General features: G+C 44.6%; 1 protein-coding gene across 1 annotated transcript in view; it reads right to left on the reverse strand.

Annotated features, from left to right (window-relative positions):
* The window catches only part of LOC133504750 (tyrosine-protein kinase receptor UFO), a 29,273-nt gene extending 19,912 nt beyond the window's left edge, over positions 1 to 9,361 (reverse strand). Inside the window, exons 1-4 of the mRNA XM_061827308.1 lie at positions 9,020 to 9,361; positions 4,591 to 4,804; positions 3,863 to 3,963; positions 3,578 to 3,760 (exon numbers count right to left, since the gene is read on the reverse strand). Of these exons, the coding sequence (XP_061683292.1) occupies positions 3,578 to 3,760; positions 3,863 to 3,963; positions 4,591 to 4,804; positions 9,020 to 9,167 (646 nt within the window). The 5' untranslated portion in view covers positions 9,168 to 9,361. The remainder of the gene's footprint in view (positions 1 to 3,577; positions 3,761 to 3,862; positions 3,964 to 4,590; positions 4,805 to 9,019) is intronic.
* Positions 9,362 to 20,820: the final 11,459 nt, after the last annotated feature.

The following is a 20,820-nucleotide window of genomic DNA, read 5'->3' on the forward strand; positions in this document are numbered from 1 at the left end:
TATGAGAGAGGAAACCTTTGGCGGTGCAGGTCTTCACTCAGCATGCTGAGATGAGGGGAAAAAAAAGAGAGAAGCAAGCATGGCAACGTGAGTCAGCAAGTGAATGTGAAGAGCGAGTCAGCACACTAATTTTGCTTATTTCACCATCCATTCATTTTCTAAGGCACTTGTCTTCATTCGGGTTGAGATGGACCCTGTCACAGTTGACTTTTGGGGAGGAGGCAACGTTACACCCTGGACCCTCTGGTTACGCCCTGGACAGTTTTCTGTCCAATAGGAGGGCACATTCAGTATGGACATACGGTACAGCCATTCACACTTGCGTTCACACTTATTGACAATATAAAGTCTTCAGTGGAAGAGAGAACATGCAAGCTCTGCACAGGAAGCGCCTGAACCGAGATTTGAACGCAGAACCTCCGGATTGTTAGTCTGCAATGCTGAGTGACTTGTGTTGCAAGAAAGCATCACTATGGTGACCAATATACGTATCAATGTGCGAGTGGTCCACGGTGCCTCCACACTAAGAGTGAAGACCAAGAAGTATTTCACATCCTCACATCTGCATCTTCACACACTCCAGACATTCCACGACATTTACATCGTGTGACCTCGCAGTGTTGTCAAACGTTCTCGAGTGGTGCCACTCTACCGCACACATACACTTCCACCAGTGTGTCATTCATAGCTGCACCAAAGCGTCCATTGTGAGGCGACTTGACAAAAGTTCTAACATTTTTTGGGTGAGGCTGAAGGGACGAACAGTTTATGTATCTATGTGCGTGTGTATGTGTGTGTGTGTGTGTGTGTGTGTGTGTGTGCGTGCAGCATGTGCTTGTTAACCAATGTCTGCTTTTTAAATGGAGCGGCTTCCTTTTCACTTGACGATATATGTGTGGTTCGTGCTTCCTTTTTCCTCCCAAGAGATTCATTGTGCAGTAATACACAAGTGGGCATGCGCGTGTGGCCACACCGTTAAGTGACTTTAGTGTAGGTGAAGTCCACCAAGATAAAACCATCACACAGTAGTAGGACTTTGCATTTTAAAAAGGAGTGTAGACCCGCACAAGCCAATGCATCCAATTCAACTGCAATACGGCTGAAGCGCTGTTTCTAATACTTTGAATTTGGTACCAGTAAGGTAAAGTGGCCAGTGGTACCAGCAAAGTTGGTAACTGGGAGGCTGGAAATAGTACATCTGTGTGGTGAAATGGGTGCTGATGGTATAAGACTGGTACCCGACTTTGGTACTAGCGGGGCCAAGTACTTGTGGGAGTGCTAAGATTGGCAACTATGAACTGGGTTCAAGTTAGCTTGGTGTGTGGGGCGGTACTGTCACAACTCCTTCCAATGAGATCACACATTGGGTTGTGTGGTACTGTTAAATTTATCTTTGATGTTGGTACCACTGATTTTCACATATTTGGGTGGTACCAGGACACAGTGTTGGGTGGTACTGGTGAGACTGGTAAGGCTGGTCTTGCTGGTGTGACACTTTTGGGTGGTACCACTGAAGGTATCAGCAAGTAGTGTTTAGTCTACCAGTGAGGCCATGGTGTAAACTCTGAGGGCTGTATCTAATATTTTATTGATATCATCCATCCATTTTCTATAACACTTAATCTTTTTATGGTCGCAGCTAAGATGAAGCCTATCCCAGCTGACTTTGGGTGAAAGGTGGGGGGTGGGGGGGGGTACACCCTGGACCGGTCACATGGCTGTGAACAATTTAGTTTGTTTAACCTAACATGCATGCTTTTGGAATGTTGGAGGAAGAGGTTACGTTTTAATGGCAGGGAGGAGATAAAAGCGGAGATAGGATCCACACAGGAAGGCCAGAGTTGAGATTCAAACCCTGAACTTCAGAACTCGAGGCAGGCGTGCTAACTACTTGACCGATGTGCCTGACTTCCATGGTTTCTGTACATGAATGTCAAAATATGGCAAGCATGCAAACCATGACCAAACAAAAATAGCATTCAACGGGTCTCCGCCAAGCCAAAGGAATCCCAACTCCATTCATGTCCAACTCCCGTTTACAGTATCCTTCAATTTGGTCATGCAAAAAAATAATAATAATAATAAAAAAAAATCTGGATCCAAATATATGATGTCTTCTTCCTTGGATGAAGATAGTATTTGACTGAGCAGGGATATCAACACTTCACTTCAGACTTTGTTCTGCCCTTCTGAGAGCTTCCCTCGTCTCTCAGTGCCCGCTGGAAGATGTTCTGAGAGGTTTGGAGCAGACTTGTGCCAAAGCAGCTGTCCATTCCACAGAGGTGAGTGTCGGCTCCTGGTCGGCAACTACCCCAAATGTTCCGATGAGTCAAACAAGATCCCGGCACCTCACCACAACCCCACTAATGCCCTCCTGCGTGACTCAGCCCGCTCTGCCAGCCCGAGTGCCCCTCGCCTTTCTTTTCAGGCTTGCCCTCTCACAGAGCCTTCAGCATAGCTATTTGTGTTCCCCCTAAAGAACCCCTCGACCCTGGACCAGCCCCCCCCTTTCCTCATCCCTCTTCCTCTCGTAGCTGAGCCATCAACCACACGACCACAGGGCCGTCATCTACTGGCCCTGGTCCCGATAGCCTCTGGCTTCTCTTCACTGATAATCTGCTTTTTGTGTTTGAGCCAAGATATGTGTGTGTGTGTGTGGGGGGGGGGGGGGGTGAAGAATGCTACAATGTGGTGCACTCGAATCAATTTAAGGAGACTAAACTACAACAATGACTTCTGGGTGTTTCTCGTCTCAAAATGTTAAAAACAACGTTTTGATCCATCATTTACTGTAATGCGTTTGTAAGACCAGAGACGTGGGTTTTTACCCCTTGTGGACTGGCACTGATGGCATCGGTACCATAACAAGTAAGGCTAAAGTTAGTACATTGAAGTTTAAGTGTGTGATGCAGTGTTGGTTGGTAATGCCCATATGTGTGTGGCTGGCGAACGCTGATGTTTTTCGGTGGTGGCAGTCAATCGGGTGCAACTGGTAAGGTTGGTACCAGACAGATGGTACTAGTACGATGTAGAAAAGTACTGTTTGGTTCTACCAGTGAGATTGGTGACTGTGAGGTCGGTACCAGTGTTGGAAGGCACTGGTAAGGTTACTGGCTGAGTAGTTGGCACCATAAAAGTTTTCATATGGTACTATTATGTTGTTCGGTACCAGTGAAGATGGTGCCCGTACTATCTGCTGACGCTGATGGCATGTGTAGTTGGTATTACAAATATTTCCTGGTGTTACCAGGGAAATTAAGACAGTGTTGAGTTGGGTGTGCTGGTTAAGGTTTGTACCTGGTTGGTGCCAACACACATTTTCTTGGGTGGTACCAGTAAAATGAGATTGGTTGTCACAGTAAGGCTACTGCAAGTAAGATGCAGCCTTGGATTATACTGTGAGATCGGTGCCTGTGAGGGTGGTACCAGTGAGACTATGAGGTGGGGAGGTAGTTATTCGATGGGTACCAGTTAGGCTGGTCGGGTGGTATCAGTGTGATTACAAGTGTGTGCTGAAACTGGTAGATCGGTGCCAGTGAGACAGTGTCTTGTTTGGAGCTGCTGAGGTTGGTCCTACCTGTGATGTTCAGTGTGGAGGGTGACAAGGCCACAGGGTCATCCACAGTGTTGAGAGGGGCGCCGTCCCGCAGCCAGATGACTTGGACCGGTTCTGGGGGGCCATGGGCCACGCAGTGCAAGCTCAGGGGCGTGTTGGCCACCACGGTCATGTGGTGCGGCTCGGTGGAAAAATGAGGAAGCCCTGAGGAAGAAAGCAGCCGGTCAGAACTGACTTGGCTACAGGGGCCAGTGCTCGGGTGCTCTTCTTGGGTTGTGGTGGGTTGTGGGGTGGCGGTGGGGTCACCTTCCAGCAGGATGCTTCCTTCCGTGGACAAAATCTGCTTGCTTATCAGGTCGGCTGCACACTGATAGGTGCCCATGTCTGAAAGCTGGACGCTATTAATCCTGTAAAGGGGGAAAAAACTCATGTAGTACATGTAGTACAGAGTTACCCTCATATATTGCTGGTCCTGTTTAGCAGCTCCTGATTTTCAAACTAGCATCTTTTGCATTTTTTTTTTAACAATAGACCAATTTAACGCCACCTCCAGGTGACGGTTGCTGTCAGGCAAAGGGAATTACACCTGTTTTGTATTAGGAATGTCCACTTAGCCCGATGCTAACAAACAATACAAAACGCCATCAACATGCTAACAGTTAACATTGATAGTTGCAGTTGCAATGGACATTTGAACACAAATTGTGCTAACAAGCCCCACGATAAATGGGGTGCACTGTAAAAAAGCAAACACAAAGTGCCTGCAAAATATCCAATACTGAAACAGAGAAAAGAGTAAGCAAAAGTGAAACGTACCATTTTTAATCCCACCCTTAACGTAAACTATTCAAATTCTACCTATTTATAATAATTTCTACGCTTTTCCCATGACCAAAGATAAATTATGCATCTAGTGCATAACCAAAACACATCATTTAAGTTATGCTTATCCGTATTGCTAATGCTTGATGATCTTGTATTTTTTTTTCCCTTTTCCGATGTGTGTGGTGACTTCTCATTCTCACAGCACCTACCTGAGGATGCTGTGCACAATCCAGCGGTCGGTGCCGGAGACCGGGATTTGGTAGTCGTCGTATTCGGCGTAGGGGAGCGGCGCGCCGTCTTTCAGCCAGTACACATTGGGGGGAATCTCCTCGCTGTCGACCGTGGCCAGCAGGCCACATTCCAACATCACAGCTTTGCCCACAGATGAGATGATGGTGGCGGGATTTTTCTCAAACTCCACACCTGGAACAACGTAGAATAAGGTAATGCATTTGGAAAAAAAAAAAGAACTTCCATATGACTTTAACAATAACTTTTATTTACACTGGGGTGTCAAACTACTGTTATTATTTTTTTGTCATGGGCCATATCATAGGTATTGTTTCTGCCAGAAGGCCTGTTATTGTTTAGCGCAACATTACCGGTTAGAGTTGACTAGATTTTCCTACCAAAATGCAAATAAGCAATCCAATAAGCAGGAAATATGAATCGTACGTTGAATGCGGTGGGTGGGTCGGACCTGCAAGTCGACTTTCTCAGTCTTTGAACATATTAATCGCAATGAAAGATTTGCAGGAGGGGAAAAAAACAAACAACTGATGATAATTGCACTGGTTGAAAGTCGCAGTTATCTTCTGTGTGTGCGCACACACACAAACACACACTCTGATAGACGACGAGCTACGCTTGATAGCAGGCAGGACAAAGGCCGCTTGTAAGCTGACGAACAGCAGCTCAGCTCAACCGTGTTTCTTTCCGTGGTTTGCCAAGCGTTCAAAGTGCATTTTGTAGTATGTTTCCAAGCTTTCGAAGAATTTGTATTATTGTGTTACCAGTTTTTATATTTTATTGTGTTCCATGTTTTTTTTTTTTAATATTAAGGTTTTCCAAGTGTTGTGTAATACTATTTGGGTAAACAAGTGTTGAAAGTGTCTCCATTTTGGGATCCCCCCACCCCATGAACCACTACTGACTGTCAAATCGACACCTATGACATCAGTTTATTTTGTTGTTAAATTAAAGCTAATTCTACTGATATTCATCATTAGAGTATTCAGGAGTGAGTGTCAAACAAATGATGTATTGAGCGCAAAGAAGCCATTAGGAAAATGGGTCTTCTGCCCCAAAAAGCAAGCGGGCCTCACCCCCCCCCCAAAAGACAGCAATGGGAAACACTGACACATTCGCACACTCACAAAGCCGCCAATTTTGTGAGGAGCAAAATAAATCTCACACGAGCGACGTGTGCACGGACAATCTCAAGACGCTCGACGCCCCCCCCCCCTCGTTTGTTTCACTGCCACCCTTCCACCTCTGACTCCAGTTGACTCCACCGCAACACATCTTGACGTGCATTACCCAGAATTCAACAGTGGGAAAAAAAAGTGCCAAAAACAAGCTTGGGCTTGAGTTGCTCTTAAACGCATGTACAGTCCGCATGCACATTAAGCGACATGAAAGGTACAAAGTGTCATCAGTGAGCAACTCTCACAAATTGTGTGTCAAAGTGTGTCACCAAATGTTTGCTACCACGTGCGTTACACAATTTTGTGTCATACAAAGTGTGTAGCAAAGGGGCAAGCAATGTGTGTTACTAAGTGCGTTTGCTTATCGTGCGACTAAGCGGGCAACCAAGTATGTAACAATATGTTCCAAGTGTTGTGTTTCTTACCAAAAGTTTTGTCTTCCCAAGTGTGTTGCTATCAAGTGAGTGACTAAGTGAGTTACCGTTGTGTTATGGTACATGTGTTACCTTGTGTGTAAAGAAATGGTATTTTCTGTACTGAATTTGTATCAGGTGTTTTTCTATGTTAGTAAATCTTGGAGTGGTATTTATGAGTGTGTTTCCAAGCCGCTTGACCCATCCCAGCGCATCCGATGTGCGTGAATACCCAGAATTCAATGGTGGAAAACAAACGTGACAGCGCTTGGGTTCAAATTATTCTTAAATCACTAAAAAGGGACATAATGGCAAAAATGTGAAGTCACATGATATCCATTGGACATCGACCACACGTGTTTTGTGCAGTAGGTCTCACATCTAAGGCACATCAGTGTTGCTCTGGTGACCCGTGCAGAGCTATTGTACAAATGAATTGACATGAGAGTAACAAGCTCAAAGGTATTTTTTTTGTTGTTTTTTTGGGAGGGGCATGGCATGCATGTGCCTTTACATGCTCCATCTCTCCTCCCTTTCTCTCACCAAACTCCCTCCGGGTCTCGCTGTGGTTTTATCTGCCAAGTGGCACGAATGCAACAATGCAAACATGCCCCATACTGGGCCTTCTTCACCCCTTCCTCCCATTTTGGACCCGCGCCCCCTTCTCTTCATCCTTCCATCTAGCCACGCATCCATCATGCTCCAGTGTGAGTCACAGAGCATGCCTGTGACTCACAACCAGAACAATCCTCATCCTCCTCTTCCTCGTCCTGCTCTTTTAGTCTGAGGCTCGACACAAAATCTTCTGAGACATCAGGCAAAAATGTGGAAACTTATTTGATTTACAAGCAACTTCAGTCACCTGAAGGCCATTTGAGTTTGAGTTCTCTTTTGTTTTATGGTGACATAAAAAATTAGAGACAAACAACAACATGAAGAAAAGTCCCATACAAACACGCTTTTGTTTTATCCATTAAAGAGTACCCAACATTCAACATGTTTGCAATTTCGTTTTTTCCTTTGTGCGTCACACAGGCTGGGGTACCAAAAGTACAAGTTACTTTAACTTCCTTTCCTAAAGGGGACCAAACAAACATTCCTGTCTCCCCCACTGGAGGCTGCCATACATTCCACGTACAAACTAGTGAATTTCTCTGATTTCCTTGGACACTTTCCCCTACAAAAATAACCGAGGCTGACCACAAACCATAAAAATAGGACAGATTCTCTTGGCTGATATCCAGCTCGGTGCGAACACTGTGCCGTGGCGGGTGTGTGCAGTGTATCAGCAGGTGTTGTGAGGCAGCGGGAATTGGACATTAAAATCATTGCTTTTACTTTCTAGGTTTGAAAATAGTCAAGCATTAAAATTTGCATGGAGGTGTACAGTTTAACATATATACACATAGTAGTGGCCTGTGGTGAGCACATTTGTCTCACAACAGGAGCAGGGTTCAAATCCAGACCCCGCCTGTGTGGAGTTTCCATGTTCTCCCCGTGTTTCCGGTTTCTTCCCACATGCCATAAACATGCACGGTAGGTTGAATGGAGACTCTAAAATGTCTGTACATTCGAATGTGAGAGTGAATGGTTGTTTGTTTTGATGTACCCTGCGACTGGCTAGCGACTAGTTCAGGGTGCACCCCGACTCTAAATCATCACAAGGTACCTGGGACAGGCTCCAGCATTCCCCCGCGACGCTAGTGAGGATAAGCAGCTCAGACAATGGATGGATGGATCGTGGTTCATTTATTTTACTATAGTTGCAGTGATACTTTTGTCTGTATTCAATACATTAACTCTCACATTTACAGTTTCGCACCTAAGGACAATTTAAAGTCTTTTTAAGGAAGCGCACATGCATGTTTTTGGACTGTGGGAAAAACGCTTCAAGCACGGGGAAAACATGTAAACTACGCAGGTAGATCGAACCCGGGATTCAAACCCCAATGTCAGAACTGCGAGGCAGATGTGCAAGACGCTAATCTGCTAACACCAAGATGAAAAGATACCAAATCATGAGTAGATCTTCAGCACTTTCACAATGTAAAAGTAGTACACGTAGCTGACGGGAGATAAAAGGTTGGATACCCCCGCTTTGAACAGTACAAGTAATTCCCGTCTCACCTGCTGAAGGCCACCAAAACATTCCACATGTCAACAAGCGAACAGCCTGGCAGCAACGTGTTCAATCATTCTCACAAGACTTCCTGGCGGTTAATTGTGTTGACTGTCATAGATGTTGTGGTCACTTTTTTAATGGCCTGCTCTAATATTTAACTGTCATGGCCAAAATTATCTTCTATTGTTGATATGAACTGATTCTTTTTTACCGACATATTTTGAATTGTTATTTATACGAAATACTCATTGTATTGCATTTACAGGTATTTGCATTTTATTTCTTAATTTTATTGATTATTAAATCTGTCATATATGTGTAACCTTCCTGGTTGGGACTCTGCAGAGCAACAACAAACGAAATCACTTCGATACAAATGTAAAAAGAGGTGTTGTAAGTGACGTAACTTGAACAAAAATAAAAAGGTAGAAAATGTTTCATTTTTATTCACATGCGGTATTAACTTTTAAATTTACTGTTGTCAGTTCTATCTGCCAAGGGTCAAAATGTATCTTTATAAGGATGTGGCGCTGTTCGTCCTGATCCAGATTTTTACCTGCGTCGGCTGTTCTCACTCATCCCCAACTTTCTGCTCCTCTCACACGACTTTTGTGGTCCGAAAGCAGCGCAGCGCACCCCCCGGAAAAACGACAAGGAAAGGAGGCCGTTCGCATACCTCGCAAGCAGGCCACCTTCGCCGGAACCCAGGCGACCCCCAACAGGACCACCCGGAGCGAGAGGAACCAGTAGGGTCCGCACGGTCCTTGCCACAAAGCGGACTTCTTCTTTTTCAGTGGAGTCATGGCGCTCGGCAGTCCACTCATCTCATCGTCATGTCGCAGCCTTTGAAAGCGGAGAGAAAAGTCGTCCGAGCCCGGTCTTTGCTTTCCTTCCTTGCTTCCGAAGACGACGACTTCACAGTTTGAAAAAAATAAACTCCAAGTCAACTTTTTGCTCCGCTTTTGGGTTGCAGTGCGCACTCGCTTGGCGCATTCCTCCACTCCCTCCTTTCCCCTCCTCCTCCCCGACTCAAATTCCACAAGTCAGCTCCCTTGCGCCCTCCACCCCCACCCCCCTGCTCCTGCTCCTGCTCCTGCTTCTTTTTCTGTTCAGATGATGCCCCGCGCAGGTTCCCCTGAACGCGGCCACGAGCGGCTGCACAAAATGAACGTGTGTGTGCGTGCGTGCGTGTGTGGCCCTTCCAAGAAAACATCTTTGGCTGTTTGGTGACATTGACAGGAGTGACATTAACAGTCGATAGTTGAAACTCACGGTGTAAAATTTGTGTAAACGGCAGTACCCCCGCGACCCGACCTCTGATAAGGGGGAGAAGATGAAGAGATGGACGAATAGGATTCTTCCCCCCCCCCCCCTTTGAAAACACAGTCTTCCACATTACAATTTACAACTCTAATTTTTGTCATTTACATACATCATCCATCCATTTTCTTCACTGCTTATCCTCACGAGGATCACGGGGAGTGCTGGAGCCTATCCCAGCTGTCAACGGCCAGGAGGCGGGGTACACCCTGAACTGGTTGCCAGCCAATCGCAGTGCACATTGAGACAAACAGACACACTCACAATCACACCGAGGAGCAATTTAGAGTGTCCAATTAATGTTGCATGTTTTTGGAATGTGGGAGGAAACCGGAGTGCCCGGAAGAAACCCACGCAGGCATGGGGAGAACATGCAAACGCCACACAGGCAGGTCCGGGTTTGAATCCACGACTTCAGAACTGCGTGGCCAACGCTCTACCAACTGAGCCGCTGTGCCGCCCTGCATTTATCATAGCGTGGGAACTTTGTTTCTCGGCTAGATTTTGATGATATTCTCATTACCGTTTTAGTTGTGTTAGTTGTAGATAGTCGGGATTTAGTTGAGATATAAAACATTTTGTCTAAACTGAATATTGTAGCTCAAAATTGTGGCGATGGTTTGCGAAGGCGTCCTAGAGGCATTGAGGAATTTGTATTTGCTTGAAATCTGACTTTAAAGACAGAAGAAGTTATTCTGTTGCATTTCCTGTCACGTTATAATGTGAATGCATTTTTGAATAAAAAAAGCTCCTATGATGATGACCCACTTCTGGGTACCTGTGTTGGTGTTGACCGCTGTGGACGAGATAGTAGAGTCCCTCACCCTTGAAGTGGGGGGACTAGTCCAGACTGTTGCTCGTCCCAGTTCAGAGTACCTACCCGTTTTGGCGTTGTTGGAAGGGGTGCCGTCAAAAAGTCAAATCTGATTGAGCAGGGCTCTGGAGGGTACATGTGAGTCGGCGTCATTAGGTATCCGCAAAGCAGTTAATTTTGTTTCGGAATGCTCTGACTGCCTTGTCACTTTGGAACTTTTTTCTCCCTTGCTGCGGAAATTTCAGAGCTTTGGAGGTGAGAGGTAAAGTCAGTATGGAGGATCAGTAGGATTCAGTGCGGGTCCTTCAAGTGAAACGTGTTTTTGGGGATGCCGTTCAGCAATCGTTTCCGCGCCTTTCCAAAACAGGAGATTACAGTTGGGTTACATTTCAACTTCACAGACGAGTTCCAGTCTGTCTCCCTGAGATATTCATTGTCTATGCCGTCTCTTTTAAAGCAGGAACTCGATGTTCCTACCACACACAAATTGGAGGCAAAGTTTGCAACAGGTTGGATGTATCAACACACGTTGCTTGTGTGTGTGCAACAGGTGCCTGCACTTTTCACAAATACAGAGGTTTTGTCATACAAACAAGCATGTATCGAAGTGACTGTCTAAGATGGAATGGTTCCATCATATAGTTATCTAGGTTACCTCTCCACCAGCCCAAAAATACTTAACGTACAGAAGGAAATCATATTCGAAAAATAATATTGAACAACACCACATGACCAGCACATTTAGACAATGCAACCATGAGTAGTCAACGTTGCATCTTCATCTAGAACTTGCTATCGGTCTCTGGTCAGATTTAGGCTGCATGTCAAAGGCTATCATCTCATATACCAGGCACTTTCGACAAACTTGAATAGATTAAAAAAGGGCATCCTGGGCATTTCTAGACTGGAAAATGACATCAAATATTAGAAAAAAAAATACTGTAAGTGTGGCACAGTACCTTTAAAACAAATAAATTTGCAAACTCCCCTTTTTGGTGATGTTACACTTGACCACGCACAGGTCATGCAACTTTCATCAATAGCTGTTTGTTGTTTTCATTCCTGTGTGTGTCTCTGCCCCCCTTCTCGTTCCCACGCTGGGGGCCTGCAGGTTGGGCCCTTTAATAATGGCCCCAAGGCCCTTTAAAAGAGCCCCATTGTATTCCAGCTGCGCTTTGCAATGAGAACTCCAACGTTGTTCCTTGATAGGAGCAGAGTAATACGGGGGAGTTGGGAGGGGGCAGGGATTCCTGGACAAGAAAATGGGGTGTTTTAAGAATTCCATGGCTTTTGGGGTTCGGTGTGTTTTGTGTCTCTGTGTGTGCATGTGAGTTCGGGCATTCCCGTTTGCAAGATTTAAAGGGATTTGGCGACAAGGCTAAAGTGGATTAAGAGGTCTCAAAGCACGTTGTTGCAACAGGCAAGTTATCAGACCTGGACACCAAAAAAAAAAAAAAAAAGAAAATGTTGCTTCCACACACAGCAACATTACCTTCACACAATGAAATCAAATTTGTCTTTGCACCAAAACGCCTCCCAGACAACCTCCAACACAAATGCACTTGGCCACACGTCACAAGTTTCTCTTAACACGTGACCAGAGGGCCTTAAGAATTCAGGGACTCTTCCGCCCCCTAACGGTGATTTGTCTACATACACATACATAACACACTTCCATGTTTTTACAGGAACCACCCAGGGGTCCTGTTGATGCATTCATTTAAAGTTAAGAAAAGAAATCAAAAAGCATATGTCATTATTTATACTACTTTGAGGCAGTAAATGAAGAGTTACATCAATGCATCCATTTAGTAACAAGGTAATGATTTAGGTGTTTAAGAAGTTAATTGCAAGAGGGAAAAAAAATTGATGGAATGTCTACTAGTTTTAGTTGGTATTGTTCGGTCGTGCCTGCCCGAGGGAAGGAGCTAGAAGAACTTGTGATCAGAATGTGAAGGGTCCAAGAGGGTTTTGTATGCTTTTGTCTTATTTCTGACAGCATGCAAGTCCTCAAGGGTGAGAAGGGCGGTACTGACAATTTTTTTTCAGCAGTTTTGATTGTCAGTTGCAGTTGGAGTTTGTCATCTTTTGCTGGCAGCACCGAACCAGACTGCGACGGAGGTACACAGTACTGATTCGATGACCGCTGTGTAGCGGTGTCTCAACGGCTCTCGGAGCAGGCCATACTTCCTTAGAAGCTTCAGGAAGTACATCGTCTGCTGGAATATTTTTGAGGATGTAGTTGATGTTAGTCTCTCACAGGTTCTCTGAGACTGTAATTCCTAGGAACTTGAAGGGCTCTACGGTTGAAACAGGCTTGAGGGGCATCTGTAGCGCAGCATGCCTCCTGAAATTCATGATCATCTCTAAAGTCTTTATAGTAGTTCATCTCTAGGTTGTGTTAGCTGTACCACAGCTCCAGGCTCCCCACTTCCTGTCAATATGCAGACTTGTCACTGTTTGTGATGAGGTTGATGACTCTGGTGTCATCTGAAAACTTAATGGGTTTGCCAGCTGGGTGGATTGAAGTGCAGTCATTCGTGTAGAGAAAAAAGAGCAGCGGGACGAGGACACTACCAAGAAGATGCCCCATTGCTGGTGGTGCATGTGAATGAGGCAATGTACCCAGCCTTACCTGCTGTGTTTTGCCCTACTGCAAATCCATTAGCAGATGGCAGATGAGACGTTGAGCTGTAGAAGCTTGGAGGAGAGGAGTTCGGGGATGATGGTGTTGAACGCAGACCTGAAGTCCACAAACAGGATCCTTGTATAGGTGCCCGTGCTGTCGATGCGTTCTAGGACTCCATCATCCGAAGACCTGTTTCCCCTGGAGGCAAATTGCAACGGCTCCAGCAGGGGACCTGTGACACTCCTGGGGTCTCAGAGGTGTGATGGTGGTCAGTGGTGTGGCTGGGAGGAAGGGAGGAAGTGGGGTGGGAAAGTGTCCCTTTCGAACCTGCAATAGAAACTGTTCAAGTAATCGGCGAGGATCGTTCTCGGCTTGGTGGGATCGTCACTTGTAATTGGCTCGCGATCGTAATGCTTGCAAAACTGATTTAGAGTCGTTAGCGCTAAACTGTTGTTCAGTTGCTGCGTAGTTCCTCTTTGCAATGTTAGTTTCTTGAGTCAGCCAGTTTCTCGTGAGATTAGACAAGACTTGATCCAGAGACAGACATGCAACTTCTTTCGTCTGGCAAAGTTGTTTAAGTGTGCCAGTGAATCACAGCTTGTTATTATTGAATGTACCAATGAATGTGTGTTGGTACACACACCTCAGATTCAGAACACTACTGACAATTATCTAAGATATATGGAAGAAGAATAAAGTAGGCATCGATTTGCCGAGTTTTATAAAAAAATTTCTACATGAGGCCCAGATGTAGCCAGCATGGAAACATCTGTTTGCTTTTACTGTTGTACATGTGTTTAGTTCAGCTAGAAGGAACTGTGATGAGTAATTGCTACCAGCTTTAACAAAAAAAAAAAAAAAAAAGGCACTTCTGTTTTTCATTATTCACACATAAAAATAGATCATCATTTTTTTTTTCCCTTCTACACAATGACAAGAGGGGGGAAAATGTTTAGATTTGGTAGCAAAAGTCCTCTGGTACATTTCATATAAGATTTCAGAATTTCAAAATTATAAATATTAAGATCCGGCTTTCATTAACAACAAAAGTCATTATTGGCACATAAAGTAACTCATCTGACAACTGTAAAAAAAGTGATGCGTTAGATTACTTAAGAGGTCACCAGACCTCATTATTTTTTGGGATCTGGAATTACTTCCTACCAGTTGACCGCCAACAGGGGCATGTACTCGATAATGGCCAAGCGGACCCTCCACTTGGCGTCCTCGGCCAGCTCCACAATGGCCGCCAGGAGCGACTGGGACAGCTGACGGATGCCGATCACCTCGTTGACACAGTCCAGGTTGGAGATGATGTTGAGACGCACCTCTGGGCACTGTGTGGACACACAGCAGTCAAAATCAAAAAAGGTTGCATACGGAGATGAGCCAGTAGTGACCTTTTATATTATTGGGCCAATAGCGTAGCGGCCTTTTCGATCGCTATTGAGTACTTTGAAGGTTGCTGACACATAAGGGGGTGGGGGGGGGGAGAATCCTCCTCACCACAAGTCAGCAAATCGTGTCTCACAAAGAAAAGCCTTTTATGTTGAAATTTTATACTAGTTGTAAAATGCTAATGCTATAATGAAGTGCACTTATACAGAACTACCTCCACCGTACAGTGTGGCCCAAAGTACCTAAAATAAAAAAAATAAAAAATCCCATTCAACCATCACACACAACATTCAGAACACGAATGTGTGACTGCTGCCAGGCTTACTGGACAAAACTTAAGTGTTCACTATCTTTTTAAAAATATTACTCTCTAGCAATGATGGGCCTTCAGTGGGGATTTACCTGATTTAATCCACCTCTTAATCCCACAACTATCATATCTTCAGGCGGCACGCTGGAGCAGCTGTTAAAGCGTGGCCTCACAGTTCTGAGGTCTCAGGTTCAATGCCAGACCTGCCAGTGTGGAGTTTGCATGTTCTCCCCATGCCTGCGTGGGTTTTCTCTGGGCACTCCCGTTTCCTCCCACATTTCAAAAACACGCAACATTAATTGGACACTCTAAATTCCCCCTAGCTGTGATTGTGAGTGCGTCTGTTTGTCTCAATGTGCCCTGCGATTGGCTGGCAACCAGTTCAGGGTGTACCCCGCCTCCTGCCTGTTGACAGCTGGGATAGGCTCCAGCACTATCCGCAACCCTTATGAGGATAAGCGGCAGAGAAAATGGATGGATGATAAATGTAAATGTCGAAAATTAGTCTTGTAAATTGGGATGTGGAAGAATGTGTTTTCAAAGGGGGGGGGATCCCATCTGTCCATCTCTTCATAAAAATCTTTAATAATCGCCTGATCATATTTATACACATGAAATTTCTGAACTAGTTTTGAAATCAGAAATAAGGGACAATGGGTTTTTCAAATCTTATCAGGTAACACAAAAATGCTAGCAATATCTCAACGTTATCATTTACGATATGACAATTTGAAACTTAAGTAAAGATTTTAACAAGAATCATGGAAATTGACACGTATGATTTGATTTCGCGGGCCACATAAAATCACGTGCCGGGGCAGATCTGGCCCCCGGGCCTTGAGTTTGGCACCTGTGTTAGACAGGAAAACACTAACAAAAGTAGTTGCTACAAAACGTGTTGCAATAGCGGGAACAGAAAAACTCAGCCGCAAAGGCGATACGCAAATAATAAGTAGCACGAAGGAGGAAACATACACAAGCGGGGAACAAAGAAAAACAAACAAAGGCTCTGAATTGTACACCAGTTGAAAGGATTGAACGGATGCAAAGGCACACAAAAGCAAACACACAATCCATCCACGCAAATATCGATGAGTAAAAAAATATTCTGTCAACGAATGCTTTTTCTTGCATTGAAAGTTTAAGTGACATTGTTGCCATCTAATGTGCTTGAGTGTGGTTTAGTGTATGTTATGGGTACAGGGAACAGAACCAAAAATAAAATTGCCTTACACAATTGACTATTATTCCACATTCCTCCTCAGTCCTCATGGCTCACACTCACCACTTTCCACCTCCTCCATGTTCTCCCCCCTTTTCTCCTCATTTCTATGTATTACCATCAAGTTCCCATCCCTCTTGCAAGAATAATATTCCCAACTTGATTGATCACAATTGTGGCAAGTTCGACTGGATTCATAGCTAAAACTGCTTGATCGACACAAAACTGTTGTAGTACTTTAAACTCCCCCTGCCAAACTTATTTTCCTTGTCCTACATCAGCATTTCTATTTATGATCATTTCTTTCTTAGTGCCAACTACCTGAAATGGATCCTCTCTTCTCCCTCCTGCCTTTTAACTCTCATGCCTAAGTTCCATACTCTCACCATCACTGCTGTCATTGCTTTCACTCTCCACTCTGAACCAGACCCACCAGTTCCGATGCAGACTCTTTCACATTCCTCAGACGTGCAGAGAAAATCCTCATCTTCTACTGAGTGCCTTGGAGTTCATGGAATCTTGCTCTGAGTCACTATCCGACCACCATTCGGTCCTCCATCTTTCTGTCCAGCAGGTGTCTGGTGACGCATGTACAGTGCCTTGTGAAAGTATTTGGCCCCCTTGAACTTTTCATCCTTTCACCCCATTTCAGGCTCCAAACATAAAGATATAAAATATATATCTATATTTTTTGGTCAGGAATCAACAACAAGTGGGACACAATCATGAAGTGCAATGAAATTTATTGGATATTTTAAGCTTTTTTTTAACAAATAAAAACTTGAAAAGTGGGGTGTGCAATATTATACGGCCCCCTTGCATTAATACTTTGTAGCGCCACCTTTTGCTGCAATTACAGCTGCAAGTCGATTGGGGTATGTTTCTATCAGTTTTGCACATCGAGAGACTGAAATTGTTGCCCATTCTTCCTTGCAAAACAGCTCGAGCTTAGTGAGGTTGGATGGAGAGCATTTGTGAACAGCAGCCTTCAGCTCTGTCTGCAGTTTCTGCAGATTCAGGTCTGGACTTTGACTTGGCCATTCTTACATTTGGATACGTTTATTTGGGAACCATTCCATTGTAGATTTTTTTTTTTTTTTTTTTTTTTTTTGGATCATTGTCCTATTGGAAGATAAATCTCCGTCCCAGTCTCACGTCTTTGGCAGACTCCCAACAGGTTTTCTTCCAGAATGGTCCTGTATTTGGCTCCATTCATCTTCCCATCAATTATGAACCATCTTCCCTGTCCCCGGTGAAGAAAAGCAGGCCCAAACCATGAGGCTGCCACCACCATGTTTGACAGTGGGGATGGTGTATTCAGGGAGATGAGCTGTGTTTCTTTTACACTTGACATATTGTTTTGCATTGTGGCCAAAAAGTTCAATTTTAGATTCATCTGACCAGAGCACCTTCTTCCACACATTTTGTGCGTCTCCCATGTGGCTTGTGGCAAACTTTAAACGAGACTTTTTAATGGCTGTCTTTGAGAAATGGCTTTCTTCTTGCCACTCTTCCATAAATGCCAGATTTGTGCAGTATACGACTGATTGCTGTCCTATGGACAGACTCTCTCACCTCAGCTGTAGATCTCTGGAGTTCATCCAAAGTGATCATGGGCCTCTTGGCTGCATCTCTGAGTCAGTCTTCTCCTTGTCCAAGGTGAAAGTTTAGAGGGACGGCCGGGTCTTGGTAGATTTGCAGTAGTCTGATACTCCTTCCATTTCAATATGATTGCTTGCACAGTGCTCCTTGAGATGTTTGAAGCTAGGGAATTTTTTTCGTATCCAAATCTGGATTTAAACTTCTCCACAACAGTATATTGAACCTGCCTGGTGTGTTCCTTGGTCTTCACGATGCTCTCTGCACTTTAAACAGAACCCTGAGACGATCACAGAACAGGTGCATTTATACGGAGATTTGATTACACACAGGCGGATTCTATTCATCAGTATCAGTCAACATTGGATCATTCAGAGATCCTCACTGAACTTCTGGAGTGAGTTTGCTGCACTGAAAGTAAAGGGGCCGAATAATATCGCACACCCCATTTTTCAATTTTTTATTTGTTAAAAAGTATAAAATATCCAATAAATTTCATTCCACTTCACGATTGTGTCCCGCTTGTTGTTGATTCTTGAAAAAAAAATAATTATATATATATATATATATATATATATATTTATGTTTGAAGCCTGAAATGTGGCCAAAGGTTGAAAAGTACTTTCACAAGGCATTGTATGCAGCCCTTGAGAACCCAACTAAATTTGAACTCAAGCAGGCGTGCAACGGAGGCTCCGCCCACCCACGGGACCCAGGAACAGGAAAAACACAAAGATAGTAACTGAACACACGATCATGACAAGAATAGATTGTTGGGAATATCCATGCATTTTCTGAGTCGCTTATCCTCACGAGGGTTGCGGAAGTGCTGGAGCCAGTCCCAGCTGTCAAAAGGCAGGATGCAGGGTACACCCTGAACTGGCCAATTGCAGGGCACATTGAAACAAACAACCAATCATACTCACATATTACACCTATGGGGTAATTTAGGGTTCCCAGTGAATGCACCTTTTTGGGATGAGGGAGAAAACCGGAGTACTTGGAGAAAATCCACGCAGAGACGGGGAAAACATGAAACCCCACACAGGCGGGCCGGGTTTCGAACCCCGGACCTCAGAATGTGAGGCCAACGCTCTACAGCAGTTAGAAAACTAAGTTTAAGAGTGAGCCAGATTTGGGAACAGGGCACACTGTATTTGGCCCCAGGGCCACACTTGACTCTATTTTGAAAGGTCAGATGTGGCGGTGGCACACTCCACATCGTCCACAGCCCTGCTGGCGACTGGCCTCCAGCTGTGGCCCGCAGGATAATCCCTCTGTTTTAATCTGCCGGGGTGGCAGGACGATTGTGGCTGTTGTCCCGCTGGCTGGCAGCATCAGGAGTTAAAAGCAGGGCCTAAATCGTGGGGATTAGGTTCTCTCCTTCTTGCTGTCTCTCTCGCTCTCTTTTATCCTATTTTCCCGCATCCCGTGTTCTGGCCCTCATTTGTGTACTTTGGAGCAGCCATGAACACAGTTGGCGGCGTTCACCGAGGCTACCTCAGGAAATACGGTAGGCTTCCCGTTGAACATTCACCCCACAATCTTGCACAGTCACAGGCTGTAATTTAATATTTGAACGTGACATTTGAGCATTTTTAGAGCTTGTATTGGTCATTTCTGTGTGGAATTATATTTGTATTGTTTGTAATGGATGGATGGATGTTTTACTTGGCATTTGAAACAGCGAAGAGTCAAAAATGCCTTTGTTGTCTTCACCAGAATGATTCAGTCATGAGGAAAATCTAGCACAATAACGAAACATGGAGGTCTTATTAGAAGTAGCTAAAGCTAAATCAGTTATTTTGGGGTGAAATCAGGATAATTTCAGAGGCACTTTATGTTGATTTTTGAGGCCTGCACAATAGTTTCACAACATAAATAAAAGCAATCACTGGCTTTGACCCACTTACTGTAAATTCATCCACGCATACTGAGAGCTCCTCTTTGAAAATAACAAAGGGAGTTTACGGTGTTGCAAAGTTGAAGTGGGCAAAGAGATGATGAAAATGGTGCGTGGCATAAAACATTTGAGAGCTTCTGCTCTATGTTGACCAGGGCTGGCCGGAAAGTTGTCGATTGGTTTTGACAAAGGTCGTGCAAACAATGTTGGGAAGGTGAAGGGGGCATGTAATTTTAAAAACTCGAGAAAGGCTGCTAGAAGGGGTAGAGGAAGGTCACACGCTAAGGAATAAAATATAATACACATGAGTTGTGTTTTAGTGCCAAGTCAAAGGAGAGCCCATTTGATTGATGACTGATTTGTTCAGCTTCAGCATGGCTGGCGGTTTTGAAAAAGATAAATCAACTTGGGCGGAGTATTCATTTTGAATACATTGATATTTTCACTTACATATACTTTATTCGTAAGGAGAGGGTAAGGAGGCTTGTGGGGGTGCTGGAGCCAACCCAGCTATCAACGGGCAGGAGGCAGGGTACACCTGAACTGGTTGCCAGACAGACAACAGTCGCACTCACAATCACACCGAGGGGCGATTTAGAGTGTCCAATTAATGTTGCATGTTTTTGGGATGTGGGAGGAAACCGGAGTGCCCGGAGAACGGGGAGAACATGCAAACTCCACACAGGCGGGGCCGGGATTGAATCCCGGGTCCTCAGAACTGTGAGCCCAACGCTTTCCAGCTGCGCCACTGTGCTATATGCAAATGAGCAGTTTTTAATTATTTAGCACACAATGTACATATCGTGTTTTATACATGACAATGAGGTACACCTATCTGTAGTCACTTGTAGTGTCCAATTACATAAACCTGTCGTAGCTTGTGTAGTCCAACATGCCTTTGGAGAAAGAGGAAACTTCAACGAGATCACAGATGGTGGGGGTCCAACATTTCAGCATGCACCAGGCTGCAATAGATGTCAAGTGGGGAACTTTTATCACGTAGCATGGTGTTCTACAATGTTAATGAAGATAGTATAAGAGTCCATTGAACAAGATGAAGCGCCACAGAGGGAGGAATTTGGGAAAATGATTCTGCCTTAGGCAGTGACGGAAACTGGTGAGGTGTATGACTGCACAGGAGGTCACCCCGCTGACAAATCCAGTGACCAAGTTATGAAATGTCTTTAAAAGTACTAAAGAGTTCAAATTTCCCATCAGCTCCCTGTTGACATTTGTATTTGAAAGGGAAAAATACAACTGAAACCTCTCAGCAGTTGTTTCA

The sequence above is a fragment of the Syngnathoides biaculeatus genome, chromosome 8 (genome assembly GCF_019802595.1).
Source record: "Syngnathoides biaculeatus isolate LvHL_M chromosome 8, ASM1980259v1, whole genome shotgun sequence".
In the NCBI taxonomy this organism is placed as follows: Eukaryota; Metazoa; Chordata; class Actinopteri; order Syngnathiformes; family Syngnathidae; genus Syngnathoides; species Syngnathoides biaculeatus.